Source organism: Manis pentadactyla, chromosome 14 (assembly GCF_030020395.1).
Source record: "Manis pentadactyla isolate mManPen7 chromosome 14, mManPen7.hap1, whole genome shotgun sequence".
NCBI lineage: Eukaryota > Metazoa > Chordata > Mammalia > Pholidota > Manidae > Manis > Manis pentadactyla.
The window spans coordinates 60121782-60147167 of NC_080032.1; the positions used below are offsets into that span (position 1 = coordinate 60121782).

General features: G+C 37.8%; 1 protein-coding gene across 2 annotated transcripts in view; it reads left to right on the forward strand.

Moving 5' to 3' along the window:
* Window positions 1-21762, forward strand: part of KDM5A (lysine demethylase 5A) — a 144512-nt gene extending 122750 nt beyond the window's left edge. For both annotated transcript variants that reach the window (XM_036907765.2, XM_036907775.2), the window contains exons 27-28: window positions 10112-10519; window positions 19467-21762. In XM_036907765.2, the coding sequence (XP_036763660.2) occupies window positions 10112-10519; window positions 19467-19673 (615 nt within the window). In that variant the 3' untranslated portion in view covers window positions 19674-21762. The remainder of the gene's footprint in view (window positions 1-10111; window positions 10520-19466) is intronic.
* Window positions 21763-25386: the final 3624 nt, after the last annotated feature.

Consider the following 25386-nt stretch of genomic DNA (forward strand, 5'->3'; position numbering starts at 1 on the left):
GATTGGTGCATTCAGTCCATTAACATTTAGGGTGACTATTGAAAGATATGTACTTATTGCCATTGCAGGCTTTAAATTAATGGTTACCAAGGGTTCAAGGTTAGCCTCTTTAGTATCTTACTGCCTAACTTAGTTTGCTTATTGAGCTGTTATATACACTGTCTTGAGATTCTTTTCTTCTCTCCCTTCTTATTCCTCCTCCTCGATTCTTCATATGTTGGGTGTTTTGTGCTCTGCTCTTTCTAGGAGTGCTCCCATCTAAAGCAGTCCCTGTAAGATGTCCTGTTGAGGTGGTTTGTGGGAAGCAAATTCCCTCAGCTTTTGTTTGTCTGGGAATTGTTTAATCCCACCATCATATTTGAATGACAGTCGTGCTAGATACAGTATCCTTGGTTCAAGGCCCTTCTGTTTCATTGCATTTAATATATCATGCCATTCTCTTCTGGCCTGTAGGGTTTCTGTCGAGAAGTCTGATGTTAGCCTGATGGGTTTTCCTTTATAGGTGACCTTTTTCTCTCTAGCTGCCTTTAAAACTCTTTCCTTGTCCTTGATCTTTGCCATTTTAATTATTATGTGTCTTGGTGTTGTCCTCCTTGGATCCTTTCTGTTGGGGGTTCTGTGTATTTCTGTGGTCTGTTCGATTATTTCCTCCCCCAGTTTGGGGAAGTTTTCAGCAATTATTTCTTCCAAGATACTTTCCAGCCCTTTTCCTCTCTCTTCTTCTTCTGGAACCCCTATAATACGGATATTGTTCCTTTTGGATTGGTCACACAGTTCTCTTAATATTGTTTCATTCCTGGAGATCCTTTTGTCTCTCTCTATGTCAGCTTCTATGCATTCCTGTTCTCTGATTTCAATTCCACCAATGGCCTCTTGCATTCTATCCATTCTGCTTATAAACCCTTCCAGAGTTTGTTTCATTTCTGTAATCTCCTTTCTGGCATCTGTGATCTCCCTCCGGACTTCATCCCATTTCTCTTGCGTATTTCTCTGCATCTCTGTCAGCATGTTTATGATTCTTATTTTGAATTCTTTGTCAGGAAGACTGGTTAGGTCTGTCTCCTTCTCTGGTGTTGTCTCTGTGATCTTTGTCTGCCTGTAGTTTTGCCTTTTCATGGTGATTGGAATAGTTTCCAGAGCTGGACGAGTGATGGCTGGAAGAACTTCCCTTCTTTTTGGTTTGTGGCCCTCCTCTCCTGGGAGAACAGCGACGTCTTGTGGCTTGTGCTGGGTAGCTGTGCGCAGACAGGGCTTCTGCTTCCTGCCCAGCTGCTATGGAGTTTATCTCTGCTGTTGCTTTGGGCGTGGCCTGGCTCGGCTTCTGCTCCAAAATGATGGAGTCGCGTTGGACAGGGAGCGGCCTGGAGGCTATTTATCTTCGTAAGGGGCCTCCGAGCTCCCTGCAGCCCAGGGGATTAGGGTGCCCAGAGATCCCCAGATTCTCTCCCTCTGGATTAAGTGTCCCGCCCTGCCCCTTTAAGACTTCCAAAAAGTACCCACCAAAAGGAAACGACCACAAAAAAAAAAAAAAAAAAATTTTTTTTTTGAATTAAAAAAATAAAAAAATAAAATAAAAAAATAACCACTCGTTTTTCTTTATTCTCTGGCGATAGCCTCAGGCATCTGCACACTGGTCTTGCTGCCCTGTTTCCCTAGTATTGGGGTCCCTATCCCTTTAAGACTTCCAAAAAGCGCTCGCCAAAACAAAACAAAACAAAAAAAATGGCCGCTCGCTTTTCTTATGTCCTCCGGCGCCCAGCCTCCAGTGCCCGCTCACTGTTCTTGCTGCCCTGTTTTCCTAGTATCGAGCGCCCTGCACTCTGGCCCGGATGGCTGGGGCTGGGTGTTCAGCAGTCCTGGGCTCCGTCTCCCTCCCGCTCTGCCTACTCTTCTCCCGCTGGGAGCTGGGGGGAGGGGCGCTCGGGTCCCGCCGGGCCGGGGCTTGTATCTTACCCCCTTTACGAGGCACTGGGTTCTCACAGGTGTGGATGTGGTCTGGATGTTGTCCTGTGTCCTCTGGTCTTTATTCTAGGAAGAGTTGTCTTTGTTATATTTTCAAAGATATATGTGGTTTTGGGAGGAGATTTCCGCTGCTCTACTCACGCCGCCATCTTGGCTCCTGGTCTCTCGACTTTGCTAAGCTTTTAATAAGCTAATGTACGTCCTAAATCTTTCCTAAACTTAACACATTATCCTCATCGAAAACCCTCATCTTAAGAACTGCCTCAATGTGTGCCCCTACTTACATCCTGACAATTTTTTTTATTATGGTATTATTCATATACACTCTTATGAAGGTTTCACATGAAAAAATATGGTTATTACATTCACCCACATTATCGTGTCTCCCCATACCCCATTGCAGTAACTGCCCATCAGTAGTAAGATGCTACAGAGTCACTATTTGCCTTCTCTGTGCTACACTGTCTTCCCTGTGATCCCCCCACACTATGTGTACCAAGCATAATACCTCTCAATCCTCATCTCCCTCCCTCCCCACCTGTCCTCCCCCACCCCTCCTCTTTTGGTAACCGCTAGTCCCTTCTTGGAGTCAGTGAGTCTGTTGCTGTTTTGTTGCTTCAGTTTTGCTTCGTTGTTATACTGCACAAATGAGGGAAATCATTAGGTAATTGTCTTTCTCCACCTGGCTTATATCACTGAGCATAATATCCTCCAGCTCCATCCATGTTGTTGCAAATGGTAGGATTTGTTTCTTATGGCTGAATAGTATTCCATTGTGTATATGTACCACATCTTCTTTATCCATTCATCTACTGATGGACACTTAGGTTGCTTCCACATCTTGGCTGTTATAAATTGTGCTGCAGTAAACATAGGGGTGCATATGTCTTTTTGAATCTGAAAAGTTGTTTTCTTTTGTCAAATTCCTAGGAGTGGAATTCCTGGGTCAAATGGTATTTCTATTTTGAGTTTTTTGAGGAACCTCCATACTGCTTTCCACATTGGTTGCACCAATTTACATTCCCACCAGCAGTATAAGAGGGTTCCCCTTTCTCTGCATCCTCGCCAACATTTATTATTCTTACCTTAGTCTTTTTGATACTAGCCATCCTAACTGTTGGTTAACCCCCTGTTGGATATGTTGTTTACAAGTATATTCTCCCATACTATAGGGTGCCTTTTTGTTCTGTTCTTGGTTTCCTTTGCTCTACAGAAGCTTTTTAGTTTAATGTACTTCATTTTTGCTTTTGTTTCCCTTGCTTGAGAAGATGAGTTCAGGAAAAATTTGCTCATGTTTATATTCAGTAGATTTTTGCCTATGTTGTCTTCAAAGTGTTTTATGGTTTCATCACTTACATTCAGGTCTTTGATCCATTTCGAGTTTACTTTTGTGTATGGGGATAGACAATAATCCAGTTTCATTCTCTTGCATGTAGCTGTCCAGTTTTGCCAACACCAGTTGAAGAGGCTGTCATTTCCCCACTGAATATCCATGGCTGCTTTATCATATATTAATTGACCATATGTGCTTGGGTTTGTATCTGGGCTCTCTATTCTCTTCCATTGGTCTATGGGTGTGTTCTTGTGCCAGTACCAGATTGTCTTGATTACTGTGGCTTTGTAGTAGAGCCTGAAGTCAGGGAGCATAATCCCCCCAGCTTTATTCTTCCTTCTCAGGATTGCTTTGGCTATTCAGCTGTTGTGGTTCCATATGGATTTTAGAACTATTTGCTCTAGTTTGTTGAAGAATGCTGTTGGTATTTTGATAGGAATTGCATTGAATCTGTAGATTGATTTAGTCAGGATGGCCATTTTGACAATATAAATTCTTCTTATCCATGAGCACAGGATGTGTTTCCATTTATTGGTATCTTCTTAAATTTTTCTCATGATTGTCTTATAGTTTTCAGAGTATAGGTCTTTCACTTCTTTGGTTAGATTTATTCCTAGGTATTTTATTCTTTTTGATGGAATTGTGAATAGAATTATTTTTCTGATTTCTCTTTCTGGTAGTTCATCATTAGTATATAGGAATGCAAAAGATTTCTGTGTATTAATTTTGTATCCTGCAACTTTGCTGAATACAGGTATTAAATCTAGTTTTGAAGTGGATATTTAGTGGTTTTTATGTACAATATCGTGTCATCTGCAAACAGTGACAGTTTTAATTCTTCTTTACCAATCTGGATGCATTCTGTTTCTTTGTGTTGTCTGATTGCCTTGGCAAGGACCTCCAGAACTATGTTAAATAAAAGTGGAGATAGTGGCATCTTTGTCTTGTTTCCGATCTTAAAGGAAAGGCTTTCAGCTTCTTGCTGTTAAGTATGATGTTGGCTGTTTGTCATCTGTGGACTTTATTATGTTGAAGTACTTGCCCTCTATCCCCATTTTGTTGAGAGTCTTTATCATGAATGAATGTTGAATTTTGTCAAATGCCTTTTCAGCGTCTATGGAGATGGTCATTTCGTTTTTGTCCTTTTTGTTGATGTGGTGGATGGTGTTGATGGATTTTCTAATATTGCACCATCCTTGCATCCCTGGACTAAATCCTACTTGATCATGATGCATGATCTTTTTGATGTATTTTTTAATTCGGTTTGCTCAGATTTTGTTGAGTATTTTTGCATGTAAGTTCATCAGGGATATTGGTCTGTAGTTTTCTTTTTTTGTGGTGTCTTTGCCTGGTTTGGCATTAGGGTGATGCTGACCTCATAAAATGAGTTCGGAAGTATTCCCTCCTCTCCTACTTTTTGGAAAACTTTAAGGAGGATGAATAGTAGGTCTTCACTAAATGTTTGATGAAATTCAGTGGTGAAGCCATCTGGTCCAGGCCTTTTGTTCTTAGGTAGTTTTTTGATTACCAATTCAGTTTCGTTGCTGGTAATTGGTCTATTCAGATTTTCTGTTTCTTTCTGGGTCAGCCTTGGAAGGTTGTATTTTTCTAGAAAGTTGTTCATTTCTTCTAGGTTATCCTAGCATATAATTGTTCATAGTATTCTCTAATAATTCTTTGTATTTCTGTGGTGTCCATAGTGATTTTTCCATTCTTGTTTCTGATTCTGTTTATGTGTGTAGACTCTCTTTTTTTCTTGATAAGTGGCTAGGAGGTTTATCTCTTTTGTTAATTTTTTGAAGAACCAGCTCCTGCTTTCAGTGATTCTTTCTGTTGTTTTATTCTTCTCAATTTTATTTATTTCTGCTCTAATCTTTATTATGTCCCTCCTTCTACTGACTTTGGGCCTCATTCTTTCTTCTTTTTCTGGTTTCATTAATTTTGAGTTTAGACTGTTCATATGGAATTGTTCTTTCGTGAGGTAGACCTGTAGTGTAATATACTTCCCTCTTAGCACAGCCTTCTCTGCATCCCACAGATTTTGCAGTGTTGAATTATTGTTGTCATTTGTCTCCATGTATTGCTTAATCTCTGTTTTTACTTGGTCATTGATACATTGGTTATTTAGGAGCATGTTGTTAAGCCTCCATGTGTTTGTGGGGTTTTTTTGTTTTCTTTAAGTAAGTAATTTCTAGTTTCATGCCTTTGTGGTCTGAGAAGCTGGTTAGTACAATTTCAATCTTTGAATTTACTCAGGCTCTTTTTGTGGCCTAGTATATGATCTGTTCTTGAAAACGTTCCATGTGCACTTGAAAAGAATGTGTATTCTGCTGCTTTTGGGTGTAGAGTTCTGTAGATGTCTTTTAGGTCCATCTGTTCTAGTGTGTTGTTCAGTGCCTCTGTCTCCTTACTTATTTTCTGTCTGGTTGATCTGTTCTTTGGAGTGAGTGGAGTGTTGAAGTCTCCTAGAATGAATGCATTGCATTCTATTTCCCCTTTTAATTCTTCTAGTATTTGTTTCACATATGTAGGTGCTCCTGTGTTGGGTGCATAGATACTTATAATGGTTATTATCTCCTGTTGGATTGACCCCTTTATCATTCTGTAATGTCCTTCTTTGTCTCTTGTGACTTTGTTTTGAAGTCTATTTTGTCTGATGCAAATACTGCAACTCCTACTTTTTTCTCCCTATTAGTTGCATGAAATATCTTTTTCCATCCCTTCACTTTTAGTCTGTGCATGTCTTTGGGTTTGGAGTGAGTCCCTTGTAGGCAGCATATAGTTGGGTCTTGTTTTTTTATGCATTCAGTGACTCTATGTCTTTTAATCAGTGCATTCAGACCATTTACATGTAGGGTGATTATTGATAGGGGTGTACTTATTGTGCAGGCTTTAGATTTGTGGTTTCCAAAGGTTCAAGGGTAACTTCCTTACTATCTAAGAGTCTAAGTTAACTCACTTAGTATACTATTACAAGCACAATCTAAAGGTTCTTTTTTTTTCCTCCTCCTTTGTCTTCCTCTTCCATTCTTTATATATCAGGTATCATATTCTGTACTTTTTGTCTATTCCTTGACTGACTTTGGGGGTAGTTGATTTACTTTTGCACTTGCTTAGTAATTAACTGTTCTACTTTCTTTACTGTGTTTTTATTACCTCTGGTGACAGCCATTTAACCTTTGGAACACTTCCATCTATAGAAGTCCCTCCAAAATACACTGTAGAGACAGTTTGTGAGAGGTAAATTCTCTCAGCTTTTGCTTATCTGGAAATTGTTTAATCCCTCCTTCAAATTTAAATGATAATCTTGCTGGATAGAGTATTCTTAGTTCATGGCCCTTCTGTTTCATTGCATTAAATATATCATGCTACTCCCTTTTGGCCTGTAACGTTTCTGCAGAGAACTCTGATGAAAGCCTGATAGGTTTTCCTTTGTATGTGATCTTTTTTCTCTCTCTGGCTGCTTTTAATAGTCTGTCCTTATCCTTGATTTTTGCCATTTTAATCATTATATATCTTTGTTTTTTCTACCTTGGGTCCCTTGTGTTGGGAGATCTGTGTACCTCCATGGCCTGAGAGACTATCTCCTTCCCCAGATTGGGGAAATTTTCAGCAGTTGCCTACTCAGACACTTTCGATCCCTTTCTCTCTCTTCTTCTTCTTCTGGTATCCCTACAATACAAATATTGTTCCATTTGGATTGGTCACACAGTTCTCTCAATATTCTTTCATTTTGTAGAGATCCTTTTTTCTCTCTGTGCCTCATCTTCTTTGTATTCCTCTTCTCTAATTTCTATTTCATTTATCATCTCCTCCACCATATCTAAGCTGCTTTTAAAACCCTCCATTGTGTTCCTGAACGATTGGATCTCTGCCCTAAATTTGTTCCTGAGTTCTTGAATATTTTTCTGTACCTCCAGGAGCATGTTTATGATTTTTATTTTGAACTCTCTTTCAGGAAGATTGATGAGATTGGTTTCATTTGACTGTATTTTCTGGGTTTGTGGTATTTTTGTTTGAACCAGGTTCCTTTGATGTTTCATATTTGTATGTGGCGCCCTCTAGTGCCCAGAAGCTCTACTCTCTGGAGTTGCCTCAGCCCCTGGAGTGATGTCTGGGTCACAGGGGAGCGGTACTGGTGCCTGGGGGGAGGAAAGAGCTGTTTTCCTGCTGCCCAGCTGCTATACCTGTCTCCACTGTCAGAACCAGTGGCCTGAACACACAAGTATAAGCCTGTGTGCTTTGCGTTTGTAGCTGCTATAAACAGGGCTTCCCTATGGCTAGCCTGACACCAGGGCAGGGTTTGCCAGTTTGCAAGCCAGGTGTGGGCTGGCCGGGAGGAAAGCACAGCAGGCTGTGTATCAAGGTGGGGAGCCTTGGAGCTGCATAGCCAGCCTGGGGAATGGAGTGCCTGAAGATCATGAAATTTCCCAACTTGCTAGGTAGAGTGCGCCCAGACAATCTTGTCTACCTGTCCTTTCTCCTCAGCAGTAAGCTCTGTGCAATCCTTGCCCCTTTAGCAGCTCTCTCGCTGTTAGGAAGTCTCTCAGGCTACCCACCCAGAGCACCCAGATATGGGGATCCCAGTTTTCCACAAGCAGCTGGAATCTCATTCATAATAGCAACAATATTAGAAAATTGTCTTAGCTTTCCAACCCCACTAATCACCAGAGCACCATGCATTGTAGGTTCATGCTCCCAGACCAGATCTCCAGGGCTAGGTGTTCAGCAGTCCCAGGCCTCCACTCCCTTCCCACCCTGTTTCTCTTCCTCCCGCAAGTGAGCTGCGGTGGGGGAAGGGCTTGGGTCCCACTGGACCATGGCTTTGGTAGGTTACCCTGTTCCATGAGGTCTGTTCTTTTCTCCAGGTGTATGCAATCTAGCGCAGCCTTCTTTCCTGTTGCTTTTTCAGGATTAGTTGTATTAATTATATTTTTGTATTGTATGTGGTTTTAGGAGGAGTTCTCTTTCTCAGAGCTCACTCCACCATCTTTAATCCTCTCTCAGACTTTAGTGCAGCATTCTTTTGGGTCCTGCAGAGTCTTAGGTTCCTTTCCAAGATTTTCCAGTCTCAATCTGTGGAAAAACGAGTTCTCAAGAGTTACTTCTTAAGTAATTATTAAGCTTCTGTTTTTCAGTATTTCTTTTTCCACCTATCCCCTTGTTCTTTTGGTTACTAGACACCTTTTACTATTAAAGTACTGAATGTTTATTAAGTGGGTACATAATAGCAACAATATTAGAAAATTGAAAAGAAAAATAACAAATTATTTTGGTTTGTCACATCAGTTATTTTCCAGCCCTTGCCAGAGTCACTGAATACCTTTTGTACTAAGATTATGGGTACACTTTTGTATGTTTTGCTGACATTTTTTATAACTTTTTATCCAGTAAGCATTTATTAATTGAGTTAATAAAGAACTTTAGTAGTGGTAAATGAAGGCCGAAAAAAGTTAACTGTGTAATTTAGTGTACGTTTAGTACCTTTAGCTTTCTGTGTATGTTTTAATCTCAGTTAAACAGATGTTGTGTAATGTTCTTTACTCCTTTCAAGTTCCTGGACCCAATCCCAATGTATATGCAGCGAGGAGAGAGGGTCTTCCCACACAAACACCACCAAGCAGTTCTCGAACACCAGTAGGGTGTCCAGAACTCTATATTCAGATGTTTCTCTTGGAGACAGCACTAGATTTCCCAGGTTAAGGGCTGGATCCTACAAGACTGCCCTCCACCCCCAACTCCAGGTGCCAGTCACAGGCCCCAGGCAGTTACCTGTACTTCTGACTACCAGCTACAGATTGGAGGTTCCCACGACCTCCCCCCTAGGTTCTATTAATTTGCTACAGCAGCTCTCAAAACTCAGGAAAACACTTGATGTTTACCAGTTTAATAAAGGACCATAAAGAATACAGGTTAACAGCCAAATAAAGAGGTATATAAGGCACGGTCACAAATAAAGGAGCTTTTGTCCTGGTGGAGCTTGGGGACTGGCATGGTGGCACGTCGAGGCATCCTGGTTACACAAGTATAGAAGCTGTTTCCAACAGAGAAACAGGATCCAAGAAAGCTATAAGTTCTCAGGGGTTTTTGTGAGGGCTTCATTGCATAGTCGTGATTGATTAAATTATTGGCCATTGACTGATTCAGCCTCCAGCCCCTGCCCTTGGGTGGGGTCCAAAGTCTCACATTAACATGATGGGACACCCACTTCATCTTTAAGACTCTTTGAGTGTCTTTAGGAACTGTGAGTGAAGACCAAATATACTTGGGAAATATATATTTTGTCATCTGAATGAGCAAATAGGTATTTCTTAGGACTCATTATCTCACAGAGGTGCTATAGACTATGGTAAATATGCTAGCAATAACCTTTTTGCACCTTTGCACCCTAGTAAGCTAAAAATAGGTATTTAGGGCTTGTCAGTATATTTTACTCTTGAGTTATTTTCGTTGACTACTCTGCCTTAAAATGTCTTAAGTATTTTTAGAATATTTATTGTGATGTAATGTACACAACGTAAAATTTAATATTTTGACACTTTTAAAGTACACAATTCAGTTGTATTAATTACATTTACATTCACAGTGTTATACAGCTGTCACCACTATCCATTTCCAGAATTTTACTCATTCAAAACAAACTCTGTGTCCATTAAACAATAATGTTATTTACTCCTCTCTCCAGTCCCTGGTAACCTCTTTTCTGCTTTCTGTCTCTTATGGATTTGTCTATTCAAGATACTTTATATAAGAGAATAAAACTGTTTTTAAATGTCGTTTGTTTTAAGATTGTTTCCTAATTATATATTTTTGAAGGATGACAGCATGGAAGAGAAACCATTAAAAATAAAAGGAAAAGACTCTTCAGAGAAGAAACGGAAACGGAAGCTTGAAAAAGAGCAGCTTTTTGGAGAAGGAAAACAGAAGTCCAAGGAGTTAAAGAAAATGGATAAACCTAAAAAGAAGAAATTAAAATTAAGTACAGAAAAATCAAAGGAACTGAACAAACTGGCTAAGAAACTTGCAAAAGAAGAAGAGAGAAAGAAAAAGAAGGAGAAGGCTGCTGCAGCCAAAGCCGAGCTTGTGAAGGAGAATACTGAGACGAAGAGGGAGAGGAAAGTGCTGGACATCCCCTCAAAGTATGACTGGTCAGGGGCGGAGGAGTCTGACGACGAGAATGCTGTGTGTGCAGCGCAGAACTGCCAAAGGCCCTGCAAGGACAAGGTGAGTCCTTGCTGCATGGTCCCTTGTGAGCGGAGACAGGGGCGGAGACATGATGCTTGTCACGATGGGGGCCTGGGCCTGGTTCTGGGATTGGAGCTTCTAGCATAATGTGTTTTCTATAATTTCTGTGAACTGTTTTGAATTATGAGCTCTTAGGTCACTGTGCTTAATAGAAGAAATGCTGTGTTTTAAAAATCGTATACTTAGTGAACATAATGAGACAGGAGCTGAGAGAAGCTGTGTGATAGCCAGGGCTATCGTGTGTAGCTGGCACCACACGTCACACAACAGTCTGTGTCTTCCCTCCAGGATGACTTTCAGAACCATACACCTTGTCGGCCACGGTGGTCTGAAAAATTCCTGGGCAGTGTTCTCAGAGCTCTAGCAAATTGCTTTGGGATTGATTCTAAAGACCTAAAACCTAAGGGGTTAAATGTTCCCTTTTGGTCTGTCAGCTCCATGCAGGCCTATGTGCAGTCTCCTAAATGGAATGTGTTTTTGTTCAGTACTTAATTATTTTGTGCAAAAAACAATTACTACCTTTAAAAGTATTATTTTTAAAATTTCAGCCCTAAATTTTAAGTGTAGTAATTATATGATAACCATTCTTTAGGTAATGGTGTTACGAACTTCTGAGAAAGATGGATGGACTTTATGAAATAATTTCAATTCATTAAATGACTGGAGGCATCTGTAATGGTTCCCATCATGACACTAGTAAATTCATAGTTTTAGTTTTATTATGCTTCATTATACCTCTTGACAGACAGTTGAATTTTAATAGCTCCTCAGTTTGAATATAAGAACAGAATAAATAAAACTGCATCATTACTCCCTTACTTCCCTCCTTAGTCACATACTTGTTAGAGCCTGAAGAGATCACGTTGTCCAGGCTCCTCATTTTACAAATGATAAATGTAGGACACAGTGAAGATAAATGGTGTGACCAAAGTCACAGAGCCAATTAGCAGCAAAACTAAGAGTAGAGCCTTGATTCCCTGGCTCCCAGACCAGGTTCTCTCCACTAGTATCCCCACCCACCAAATAACTGAGATATAAATACAAAAACACATTCCAAAACTAAATACTTCTTATATTTAAATTACACTTATTAAAGGAAAATGAATATATAATAAAATAAATATGTACCATAGTCTAAACCTCCAATGGCAACAGCTATAAATATTTTAGTGTGTTCCCTTCTAATTCCTTTTCTATATAATTTTTTTTTTTTGAGAGGGCATCTCTCATATTTATTGATCAAATGGTTGTTAACAACAATAAAATTCTGTATAGGGGACTCAATGCACAATCATTAATCAACCCCAAGCCTAATTCTCAACAGTCTCCAATCTTCTGAAGCATAACGAACAAGTTCTTACATGGTGAACAAGTTCTTACATGGTGAACAAGTTCTTACATGGTGAATAAGTTCTTACATGGTGAACAGTGCAAGGGCAGTCATATCACAGAAACTTTCGGTTTTGATCACGCATCATGAACTATAAACAATCAAGTCAGATATTATTATTCATTTGATTTTTTTACTTGATATATATGTGAATCCCACATTTCTCCCTTTTTTTAAAATAAAATGCTGAAGTAGGTAGATGCAAGATAAAGGTAGAAAACATAATTTAGTGCTGTAAGAAGGCACTTTTCTATATAATTTTATATCATGTCATACTATTTATTCCCTTTTGAATCTTTATTAATTTCATGAGCCTTTTTTCTAAATTATAAAACTTTAAAACATTTTAGTAGATATATATGTGTATATTATATTTTGTCTTTCATTTTGAATTTAGTCTCCTCTGAATTTGTTTATTAAGAGACTGATGAAAGGTTAACTGTCTCTCTTTGGGTGCTGAAGTATGAGCAGCTCAGTGTTGGCAGAACCTTTTCCTTTTCTTTCTCCTTCAACTAATTTTATGGCAGTTTCAGAACTGGCGGCAAGATATAGTGTTTCTTTTTCAAGTTTTCCTATCGTCCTGCCTACAGTGTTTGTTTATATCCATCTTGAACCTTTTACTTTCTATTTTTTTTCCTTTTCACTTAATCTCTCTGCTCAGCATTTTAAATATGGTCCAGGTCATGTTTTATCCCTATTATCTTACTGTAGCATGTAAACACCATCTCATCTGCTCTAAAATTGTTAACACAAGCCCTGCTTACTCAGGGTTATGAGAATAAGTTGAGATGATCTATATGAAAGCACGTACTAACCAAAAATGCAATATAAGTTTTAAGATGTGATCATTATTTTTTAATGAGTCTTGAAATTACTCCTAACATTATAGGTATTTTTTAAAAACCTAGGAAGTTATCATCTACATTTTGATGTAGCAAAAGGAGATATAGTTGAATAATCAGGGAAAATGTCTATTTTAAACTGTTCAAACACATATAAAGGTGAGCAATATGTACCTTAACCTGTCATTGGTTTACAGTGGAAGAAACTAAGTAAATGTATTTCTACGTGTCTAAGTTTATTATTTATTTGTTTATTAATCTGTTTATGTATTTTTATTATGATATAATTAATACACAATCACATGAGCAACATTGTGGTTACTAGATTCCCCCATTATCAAGTCCCCACCACATACCCATTACAGTCACTGTCCATCAGCATAGTAAGATGCTATAGAGTCCCTACTTGTCTTCTCTGTGCTATACTGCCTTTGCAGTGCCTCCCACACAGACATTATGTGTGCTAATCATAATGCCCCTGAATTCCCTTATCCCTCCCTTCCCACCCACCCTCCCCAGTCCCTTTCCCTTTGGTAACTGTTAGTCCATTCTTGGGTTCTGTGAGTCTGCTGCTATTTTGTTCCTTCAGTTTTTCCTTTGTTCTTATACTCCACAGATGAGTGAAATCATTTGGTTCTTGTCTTTCTCCGCCTGGCTTATTTCACTTAGCATAATACCCTCTAGCTCCATCCATGTTGTTGCAAATAGTAGGATTTGTTTTCTTCTTGTGGCTGAATAATATTCCATTGTGTATAGGTACCACATCTTCTTTATCCATTCATCTACTGATGGACACTTAGGTTGCTTCCATTTCTTGGCTATTGTGAACAGTGCTGCAATAAACATAGGGGTGCATATGTCTTTTGCAAACTGGGCTCCTGCATTCTTAGGGTAAATTCCTAGGAGTGGAATTCCTGGGTCAAATTGTATTTCTATTTTGAGTTTTTTGAGGAACCTCCATACTGCTTTCCACAATGGTTGAACTAATTCCCACCAGCAGTGTAGTAGGGTTCCCCTTTCTCCACATCCTCGCCAACATTTGTTGTTGTTTGTCTTTTGGATGTTGGCCATCCTAACTGGTGTGAGGTGATATCTCATTGTGGTTTTAATTTGCATTTCTCTGATGATTAGCGATGTGGAGCATCTTTTCATGTGCCTGTTGGCCATCACCATCTGTATTTCTTCTTTGGAGAAGTGTCTGTTCAGATCCTCTGCCCATTTTTTAATCAGATTACTTGCTTTTTGTTTGTTGAGGCACGTGAGTTCTTTACATATTTTGGATGTCAGCCCCTTACCGGATATGTCATTTATGAATATATTCTCCCATACTGTAGGTTGCCTTTTTGTTCTAGTGATGGTGTCCTTTGCTGTACAGAAGCTTTTTAGCTTGATATAGTCCCACTTGTTCATTTTTGCTTTTGTTTCCCTTGCCTGGGGAGATATGTTCATGAAAAAGTTGCTTGTGTTTATATTCAAGAGAGTTTTGCCTATGTTTTCTTCTAAGAGTGTACTGGTTTCATGACTTACATTCAGGTCTTTGATCCATTTCGAGTTTACTTTGTATATGGAGCTAGACAGTAATCCAGTTACATTCTTTTTTACATGTAGCTGTCCAGTTTTGCCAACACCAGCTGTTGAAGATATTAATAGTATATTAATTGACCATATATTTATATATATGTATATATATTATATATAATAGTATATATATTGACCATATATACTTGGGTTAATATCTGGACTCTCTATTCTGTTCCATTAATCTATGGGTCTGTTCTTATGCCAGTACCAAATTGTCTTGATTACTGTAGCTTTGTAGTAGAGGTTGAAGTTGGGAAATGTAATCCCCCCTGCTATATTCTTCCTTCTCAGGATTGCTTTGGCTATTTGGGGTCTTTTGCAATTCCATATGAATTTTAGAACAGTTCCAGTTTGTTGAAGAATGCTGTTGGTATTTTAATAGGGATTGCACTGAATCTGTAGATTGCTTTAGGTAGGATGGCCATTTTGACAATATTACTTCTTCCTAGCTAAGAGCATGGGATGAATTTCAATTTATTAGTGTCCTCTTTAATTTCTCTTAAGAGTGTCTTGTAGTTTTTAGTGTATAGGTCTTTCACTTCCTTGGTTAGGTTTATTCCTAGGTATTTTACTTTTTTTGATGCAATTGTGAATGGAATTATTTTCCTGATTTCTCTTTGTGCTAGGACATGGTTAGTATATAGGAATGCAACAGATTTCTATGTATTGATTTTGTATCCTGCAACTTTGCTGAGTTCAGATATTACTTCTATTAGTTTTGAAGTGGATTCTTCAGGGTATTTTATGTACAATATATCATGTCATCTGCAAACAGGGACAGTTCAACTTCTTCCTTACCAATCTGGATGCATTTTATATCTTTGTGTTTGATTGCTGTGGCAAGGACCTCCAGTGCTATATTGAATAAAAATGGGGAGGTACATTTTTAATTTTAAATAAATTAATTCAGATTGCAAACATTTTGCCACTCATTGCTGTTTTGTAATATTTATCATTCTCCAAGTTTGTTCCCAGGGCCAGTTTTCTGAACAACAGGTATATTTCTTTAAAAGCTTTGTAAAGAATTCTACAGTTTTCTTAATTTGAAGTGAAGTGTTTCTCTGAGAAAAGTAAATTAATGCTTGGCACACATCTTCAGAACAAAATTATGACAAGAAAAGAATATTTTTTAGGGAAGTTTATGTCCTGAAAATATGCAGCAAAAAATTACTCTGGGGCTCCTTCATATTCAGGTAAATGTGCCTTTACCACTTTGATAACCAGGAATTACTAATCACTTTTTCCCAAAAAATGTGCAGATTGAGAAAACCTTGAAAGATTACCTAAATGTACCTAGCCTCATTGCAAAATCTGTTAGAAAGAAAAAAAGAAAAAAATGTTATCAGAATAATGTAATTGGTTTTTAAAAAACAATTTCTTGCAGTCATCATTAAATTAACTTCAAGCTGAAGTTTAAAAATAATGAAACACTTAGTTTCCTTATTACTTGCAAAATTGCAGTTTGCAAAAAATTAATTTTAAAGTCCAGAATTTATTTTTCTCCCTGAACTCTGCTCCTCCATCAGTCTTATTGGTATGAGGAATAAAATAAGTTAACTTGAAGGAACAAATTCTTTCAAGCTAGTATTTAAATAACATTTATTTTCTGCATTAGAATAACTATTAATCATCTTACTTATGAAAACAGACTTTTTCCCCTTTACCTTTTTTATCCTCTTAGTGTGGGCCTTTTCCTTGCCCATTACTACTTCCATAAGGAGTTTAGCATGGTAAATAAAGAGATTAATTTTGTAAACTTCTTTCTTTCACTTTCATAATTTGTTAGCCACTCTGATTTTAAGATTTTTGTGGGGTGTTGTCTCAAAGTGTTTGCATTATCAGTGTCTTTATCAGTTCGTGTCTAATGATAGAATTAGCGAAATGAGTCACACACACACCACAGACACACACACACACACACACACACACACACACTCACTCACTCACTCACTCACTCACTCCTAGTTCTGGCACTGAAATTCCTAATGGAAACCCATTGGTCTTGGGCATACTGAAAGGGTTGGTTATTTCCTGTTGAGAGCAACAAAAAAATATACACAAGGTTTCTGAATATATGTTGTACTTCATTAAGGGAATTTAAAAATTTTTCAGATCTGGTTTTTGCTTAGAACCTTGATACGAAAGAGATTGAATACAAAAGCTCAATTGGGTAATATCTAAAGTAAGACTATCACTAAATCACCAGGCTTTCTTTTTTTCCTTGTGGAGTAACATGCTCTAAGAAATGAAAATAATACAGTAATTTTTTTAGTATAAATATGAAACTACAGAGTAAAACAAAATGTCAAATTAACACAATTTCATCTATTTAATGTATTAAATAATTTCATTTAGTTAATATATTTGTTTTAAAATTTCCCCAAATCCAAATCCGGTAACATGTTTGTATCATGTTGTCTCTTAATCAGTTAATATCTGAGCAGCTCATAGCTGTGAAATTTTTTAATAATTGTTTTTGTGATTTGAAAAGTACTCTCCCAGAAATAAAGGGGAAATGTCTGTCAGAGCTTAATATGCAGTCAGCCAAATTCTGTGCTCTTGAGTTTTCAGGCTACTATGTAGTCTGTTGCTTCTGTGTCAAAATCATCTGTGATTTCAGTTGACATTCCATACTGGATTGCTGTATGATCCCATGGGCCTTTTCAAAAGAAAGTAGAACTGGAATTGGTTGTTAGTAAATGAACATGACAAATACATTGGTAAGAGAACGACTGTTTTTTCTCTGCAAGATTGTTGGGGTAAATTGTTATATAACCTGAAGGTTGGGATAGAATCTGTGTACCGATGAGTATCTCAAGAAACGTTATGTGTTCTTTTGGAATGGTGGGAGAACTAGACTTAACAGACTTAGGAATGGATGTCTAGCCAAAATCACAGAGGGGAAAATCTTGTCTTTTTTATTTGAAAAAGAGTGATAGATTTAATTTTAGGAAACTAGAAGCCAGTGAGTATAGTGCAGAATTAGATTTTAAAAGACATGGGCCCACTTTTCCTGTCAGCAGACTGATAAATTGGTAACTTCTTTACCCTGGATTAGTATGAATGAGTACTGCACTGGATTGAGAGGCTTAGAGGGGAGCACAGGTATTGTTGGTTCAGGGATGGATCATAAACAAGGTAATATTCCAAATCCAGGCAGCTCAAAGAAACACAGCTCGTCTTCGGACCTTCGCCAGCTCTGAATAGCCAAAACACTTTAACCTGAATTCACTTACTGTTGAATTAGCACTTTGTCAGTCTTCACCTGCTCCCAGTACCTTCATTTTCTTGGTTTTGTACAGAAGTTATCCCTTTTCTATCTCTGATATAATTTGCCACAAAGGAATGTTTAGTCACTTTCCTTACTGTGCAGATTTCACAGGCTAAAATTACATGATTACAGAACAGAAACAGTTTTAGGAAGGAATTGTTAAATTGCTCTGAATTTACCGAAAACACTATCACAAAATGCTAGTGGATGATCAAATTTAGAATATATAAGAATTACCTGAAAGCTTATTAAAAATGAGGTAGGCTTCTGGTCTGTACCTCCAGGATACTCTGAGTCTGGGTTTGGGATGGGCCTCAGCTGCACGTTGAACAGACATAGCAGGTGATTTTGATGCAAGCAGGCTACTCACTGAGAAGCAGTACTTCTGGCAGTTATTTCAAGGTGCAGAATGTTACATATAAAGTAGGATAATCAGTAGAGCCATGAGACTGACCTTAAAAAGTGCCTCGAAGTGCCCAGGCAGTGAACTAGGTGTTTTGTCAAAAATTATTTCATTTGATCCTCTAAATAATCTTACAAATAGTATATTATCTCCATTTTACAAATGAGGAAATTGAGCCTTAATGAGATTAAATGATGTGTCTTAGATTATACACATTAGAACTCAGAATTTGTGACTGAACTCAGTACTCTACCGCACTGCATTGTTTCATAAGATCTAGACCTCTAGGATAGGAACAGTGAAAGCAGATTATTTGGACAAATGATTTCTTCCAGCCTTTGTAACAGCCCTAAAACTACTTGCATGACTATCATAGTTTTGATAATTTTTGTCATACATAGAAACTAATTTTGAAAGCTACATGTATCCACTCAGCGAAAACTTTGTCCTGCTTTCACCTCAGCTGTACTGAGGTGCTTACTTGACCCTTCATGCTCCTTACTTGGCTTTGATCTCTGACAAAGCTCGTTGTTTTCAGAAGCAGCTTCCTGAACTGCCAGTGAAGAGTAGCTCTTCTAATTTTAAAGATTCTCTTCTGTCCTGACCTCAACTATAAAAACTACCACAGTTACCCTCTAAATATAAAAGCCAAAAATCCCTTACTGTCAATTCTAGGCCCAAAGCTTAAAGTCACCAAACTACAGTCCCTTACCAGCCTCCTGTAGTCACAATGTTCTCTGAAGGGTCAAAATGTGCCTGGCATCCTCTGCTGACCTATCAGTTTTCCAGTCTTTAATTCAAAACCCCACAGTAATCTGACCTGTGTCTTTGATTGTTTTAATTGGTTAATTTGTAAGATTTGACCTCTTGATATTTGCTAACTTTTTATAGGGAGTTGTATTTGTAATGGAAGAAGAGAAGAATAAAAAATATTAGTTTTAAAAGTGGCCTATGTGACTGCTTTTCTGAAAAGGTATTTAATGCTCTCAGTATTTTGGCTTATCTCTTTGAAATAAAGGTAATACACAAGATTGCCTTCACATTGTTTTACTCTTCCTTTCTTGAATGATAATTGCATTGTCTTAGAGCCTAGAAATTGTTAATATTAGCTAAAACTACTTGGCTGCTCTATTGTAAGTTCCTTTTTTGTCAAGTCTTTCTCAAACATGTTTTTACCTCACAAGGAGCCCCAGGTATTTATGAGGTAATGAAATACCTAAGAGGCCTAATTTTGTGGACATACTATGGTAAAATATAATTTGGGGGTATTAACTTCCCAGTTTCTTAGTTTAAAAATAACCCCATAAGCAATCATTGTCTATTACTGGACATCGCAGTTGTCTGCTACCATTTAAGCCAAGGAAGCTCTTCTTTGGTTTGCTTTTATTCTAGGCTTACTGTTTATGTAACCTAACCTTCCCCAATCTTGTCTCCTGCAGGTAGACTGGGTACAATGTGATGGTGGCTGTGATGAGTGGTTTCATCAAGTTTGTGTGGGTGTCTCTCCAGAAATGGCTGAAAATGAAGATTACATCTGTATAAACTGTGCAAAGAAGCAGGGGCCAGACAGCCCAGGTCAAGCACCACCTCCTTCCTTCCTCATGAGCTATAAACTACCAGTGGAGGATCTTAAGGAGACCAGTTAGCAGAAGCTGGGCTTGTTTGGGACACGGGGGCAAACAGACCACACTGAGACCTTAGTCATCAAGTAGAGTGGTTTAAATCCACTCGGAATGTTGCTTCCAAAGACAAATGGCCTTCAGAGAAAGTCCTCTTAGCTGGCTTCCTCTTTGCATAGACTGTGATCAACATTCTTTTGTCAATACATCTGTGCAGAGGGTGTCTTCTTTGGTACAACAGCCAATCTTTCAATTCATGTCTCCTCTGAATATGGTTTGTTGGAAGACCAGACATTCAGTTGAGCTCTAGAATGGTTGGTTGGCATTAAACACATTGGTGTGCTAGCAGGGCGTGTAGGTTGTGGCTCAGGGCCAGCTGATACTAGTTAGAGGTTTACGGCCTGTGGGCAGCACACCTGGAGGTGCTGATTACTGGATCTGCTTAGTTAGGATAGTCGGAGACGAGTCAGAGTACCACTCTCCTTCTGCTATAGCCTGGCATTTAATGCCCTGCAGAAACAGAAGAGGTACAGGGCCAGAGTTACTCCTATTAAAAGTCATGTTAGTGAAACAGTCTGTAGACCTCAGCTTCTTGTGTTTGTACCAAGAAGAAAACCCCAGATGAGAAGCAGATCACCTAATATTCTTGAGGAGGAGGATGTCATCTAGTTCGGAAGTCTGACTAGAGTGGATCTGGGAAGAAGAACCTCCTCATTTCAAGGCAAGGAGCCTTTTTTGGCTTTGAGAAGTCTTGCTGTCTTGGGCCTCCATTTCAGAGAAGAGCAGGTGCATGATCCAGGCTTCTGCAAAAGAAGAGAAGACAAGTCAGAATCTTTTACTGGAACAGCGATGCATGTGTTTTGGGGGAAACCTTCCATTCACAAGTATACCAGATAGCACCAGGCTTCAGGCATGGCCATGAGCAAGGCCGGCAAATACCAGCATTTTGCCTTGCAGCCCTGACCCCAGTGTTTGCTGTTTCCAGTACTGGTGATACCTGATTGTGGCCCACAGCAGATGCTGTTGAATAACACCATGGCTTCATGGTGTGGGGTTGTAGTACCTCAGAGTGATGAAGTTGTTTTAGTAAATCCATTTTTAAAAAAAAGAAAAAAAGGACTTGTTTTTACTTTTTTCTAAATGTCTCTGACTACTGATTGTTCTATAAATAGATTATTTTTCCTTTTTTAATATACATATATGAATATATAAATATATATATATATACTGTTACCAGCAGCATATGACAGTTTCAGCATCAAAATCCTTTTGGGGGCTTGCTTTCTCTTTCTTGCTTTTTAATAAAGAAATCCCATTCCTTCCTTGTGGTACAAGGAGTTAGCACTTCCTTCTCCATCCAAGTCTGACCAGATGTTCCATTTTGTTTTAGTTCAAACAAATACTGTATTTCTTTTGTGTACCAGGACTTGTCCCTGTCTCCTGGGAAACGTGGTCTTACTCTGTGATGGCTGTTCTGTTTGGTTTTGGTTTTGTATGTAAATGTTTAAAACTATGGTGCTGTGTCCTCTTCTGTTGTGCTCTCTGTTCTTGGTGAAGTGTAGGTAAGCTGTATGGAGACTCTTACTAGAAGGGGACTAATTGTTTTTAAAAGACAAAAAAAACAAAAAATAGTGTTTTGTCTTCACTATTCTGTCTCCCTTTATTTTGGTTTAGAAATCTGTGGTTTGACTTATATTCATCAGTTTTCCTTTAAAGTGGGGAGCAGGGTGGGCCTAGAGAACAGTGTATAGTCTCCTCTTGCCTTTTTGCCCCAATCTCTTAAAGAAATGTCTTCTAGTACCTAGAAGTGAAATGTACTGTCCAGTTACAGTGTGAGTGGGTATGAGATTTAACTCAAAAGGCATCTTATTAAAAAAAAAAAGCTTTCCTATAAAATACAGTTTCTGTAAATGTTTTCTCTATAGTTCATACTACCTATTTTTAAATGAACTCTACCCTTACTATTATATGTTTTGACCTGTGAGGAGGTTCATAAGCATTGCTGTGCATGTGTCCTAAGGTTTCATTTCAAGTATGTGTATGATTTAGGATTTCAGTGGATATTGCAAGGTAACTAATAAAACAATTTTATAAACTGCCAAATTATATAAAGATACTAAGAATTTCATCTGGTTACTGTTTTAAAAGCACAATACTTCTTGACTTTTGGTTTTTTCTGTAAAAATCTTCAAATACTTGTAGGTTAAAAAATTGAACAATTTTAAGTGATGGCTGTCTGGTGTACATTCAAAAACATTTTTTCTTCTTAGTCACCCATTTAACTACTCAGACCATCAGTGGAGGGGTGTGAGGATCTGAGAAAGATGGCTAAGGTGCTTTGCCTCTTGGAGTATGTGGATGGACATAGGTTTAGGGAGTAATTTATGTCCTTAATATGGTATTTCCCTGCTAGAAATCTGAGAAAAATGCAAGTCAATCTCCATCCGTGAATTATCTCCTGGTTTATCTTAGGTCATTTTGAAACTTAAATGTATCATTTACTTGATACTCTGGGATTTTCTGTGTTTATTTGAATGTCACAAAGGATTTTGTCTAACTCTGGACTGTAGATTTAGACCAAGGTTAAGAAAACATGAAAGAAATTAGTAAAGAAAAAGGAGGAAGAGGAGAAGGGAAAAAAATAAACATATACAACTCTACAGTTTGGGAATTAATGAACTAAGATTCATCTGTTCAAAGAAATGCTTAATGTTCTAATATAAAACATTGTTTTCAGTTAGGAAACAACTTATTTACAACTTAACTCTGTTCTTCAATATTGTTACCTTTTATGTTAAAATGATTTAAAATATTTACCCTTTCTATCTCCTCAAAATTTGGATTTTCATCATGGGTATTTTACTTATATGTTAAATTCTTTCAAAGACATTTTTTACTACCTTCATTATAAACTATTGGCAAAGTTTATAGAAAGAAAAGTTGAAAACATAGTTAGGTCTTTAATATTTTCAAAGTCATTGGAACTATGCAAACTCCGAAGTTTACAACTATAGCATTGTCAGTTAGCTCTCTTCTTGAGGGAAAAGGGGACAGTTTCCTCCCACAAATGTTTATTTCACTTCCTGATAAATTACTGCGACAAAGCCTGTGAAGATGTAGATGCTAGGCACCCTTACTTAGTTGCTGCAAACCAACTTTGCACTGCATGATTCAAATATATGCCTCAGTTAAATTACAAATTACCGTGTGTCCTACTTTGAGTGATTGGAAAGGCAAACATTAAATCTGTAATTGCCCACGAGGCACCTCAGTAATCAGAGCCCTAGGAAAGGCTAACAGACCTGTATGATGAGAATTAGAACGGTTTTACTGTGCTTCACTTCTGTTCTTTGCTTTTGACTTCAACAAGTGTCCAAGAAATGTCATCTGTTTTTCTTAGTTTTTAGATTCTCGATGCAATTTTTTGCATGTAAAAGAAACTCCCTGCTTGTCAGTATGTCAACTCTAGTACATTTGTGTGGATATCAGCCAGTACTTAAAATTCGAGGATGAAAGAAACAATTAAGAAAACCCTTCTTTCAAAAGGTGGGATTATCCAGCTTTTAAAGGAGAAAGTGACAAGTTGGAGTGGGATTTGAAAAATTGTACATTGTTGGGAAAGTTAAGCTTTTCAGGTCCCATATATACCCAGTTTGAGTAAAGGTTTACATAGAAACTTTCTTCTTGTGTTTGTAGATAGCTGGTTTTGCAGAAGGTCCTGAAGTGTAAATGTTTAAAAGCAGGCAGTTGGTTTGCCTTTACCTTTTGAAATACCCACTCCCCCCAACTTTTTTTTCTTAATTAAAGCATATCATTGCTTTTTTGGATATGGACGTGCCAAGTGATATTTACAGCATGAGAAGGAAGAATGAATATTTTGCAATTGCGGTTTCTTCTTGCCAGTCACCACTATGCAACGAGTCATGCACTGGGAAAGGATATGAGGTTTTAAAGATGTATCCTGCTTATTCTTCCTTTTGTAATACTCCATGATATCTAAACAAACCCTCTATTGATTATTATTCCCTTACATATTTATTTACCCACTTAAATATAATACGGACTCTGTAATCTGCCAGGGTTTTTGGTGGTGTCTTATAAAAAGTATAATTTGGTTTCTTGATTTTTTTTTAGCATGTTTTACATTTGTTTTCTGAAAGAATACTAGATACGGTTATTTGCATTGCATTTTTTAAAAATTGTGTGTTCAGGTTCCCCTTTATTTACATTGGTGGCAATCTAAATGGTAACCGAGTAAAGGTAAATTTGTTAATGATAGCAGTGATCCTGAGGCAAACTACCAAGTAGAGGAGAGCCATTCTTAACCTGTACCAAAGCATTTTCTAATACTGCATTTGCTCTCTGTAGAGAACTGGTCTCAAGTAATTTGATTAGTGTTGTGATTAGCCTCTTACATTGCTGAGAACAGTGTTTTCAGAAAGTGTGGAGTGGAAGAAGTGTCCTGAAGATTTCACCTGTCCTCTCTTTTCAGCAAGAATCCAGTGTTGACCAACAGTCATCAACCCATCTTTGATTCAGAAGTAATTTATTCCTTTACAATACACCAGTAATAGGGAAAATTAGGATATAATTAACTTAAAACTTCAGTTCAAATTGCAACTTCAAATAAATAGCACTTCTTACTCATTGCTAAGGTTACCAGGTCATACAGGCATTGCTGAAAATACTAAGGTTTTACTTGCAGTGAAATTGGCCTCAGACGTGATGTGACTGTTAACATGTTGGGGGGAGAATTGGTGGGAAGAGTAAGGGAAATCTGAATACCTCTTAACTTGGAAATGAGTTTTCTTGCCAGCAAAAAAAAAAAGACACCTGAAATTTCAGAAGGTAACAGATTCTTCTTTAAAAAATAGTGTGGGGTCCTCCCAGTTTTTAGATCAACTACTTTTTGCATCCTTGGCATAGTGGTTGATACCAATAAATTGGAGATCCAGAATATCTTCATGGAGAGCTTAGCCATTAATTAGGAACTCATACATGATACAAGTAGAAAATAATGCCAAAAAAGAGTCAAATACTGTATTATGTAAATAAACTTAAAGTGATTTTGGAATTCCTTGACTCTTCACCTACTTGCTCTTTAAAATGTACTTATACTTATTTTTAGTGGAAAAGATTTAATACATATCTCCACTTATATAGTAAAATTCCATGAAATTTCTTTACTAAGCAAGGATCTTCTCTAACCTTGTCTTTGGAACTGGGTTGTGTTTCTTGCTAATTGAAAAAAAGTCACCACAAGAAGCCTTAAAATGGCTGGTGAACCTTGTGTTAAGGAACTTTGATGAGTTGCCCAGGGTATTTAGGGGTGAAATCAGAATTTTCTGTAGTTTACAAAAGCGAACCAACAAATTGAAACCTCAAAAACCCAGATGAGAACTTTAGGATTACATAAGGTAAAGAACACTGGATTCAGCAAATCAACGAGTTTTAGCTTCATGACCTATGTCAGCTTCTTTGAGTCTCGGTTTCCTGCCATGTGTGGGTTAGTTTATGTGGATGCAAAGACATTTGTGTGGATACAGCCCCTCAGCTTCAGAGAGGGTAAGATGTGATTTTTAGGGATGTCTCTAAAACTTGAATTTAATAAGAGAGATAGAGGAATTTTGCATGTGTCTAAGTCCTCATTTAATGATAGAAAAATCTATTCAATACTCCTGAGGAGGGAATATACAGCCTATATTGAATATCCTATTTTTTTAAAAAAAACAAGTATTGG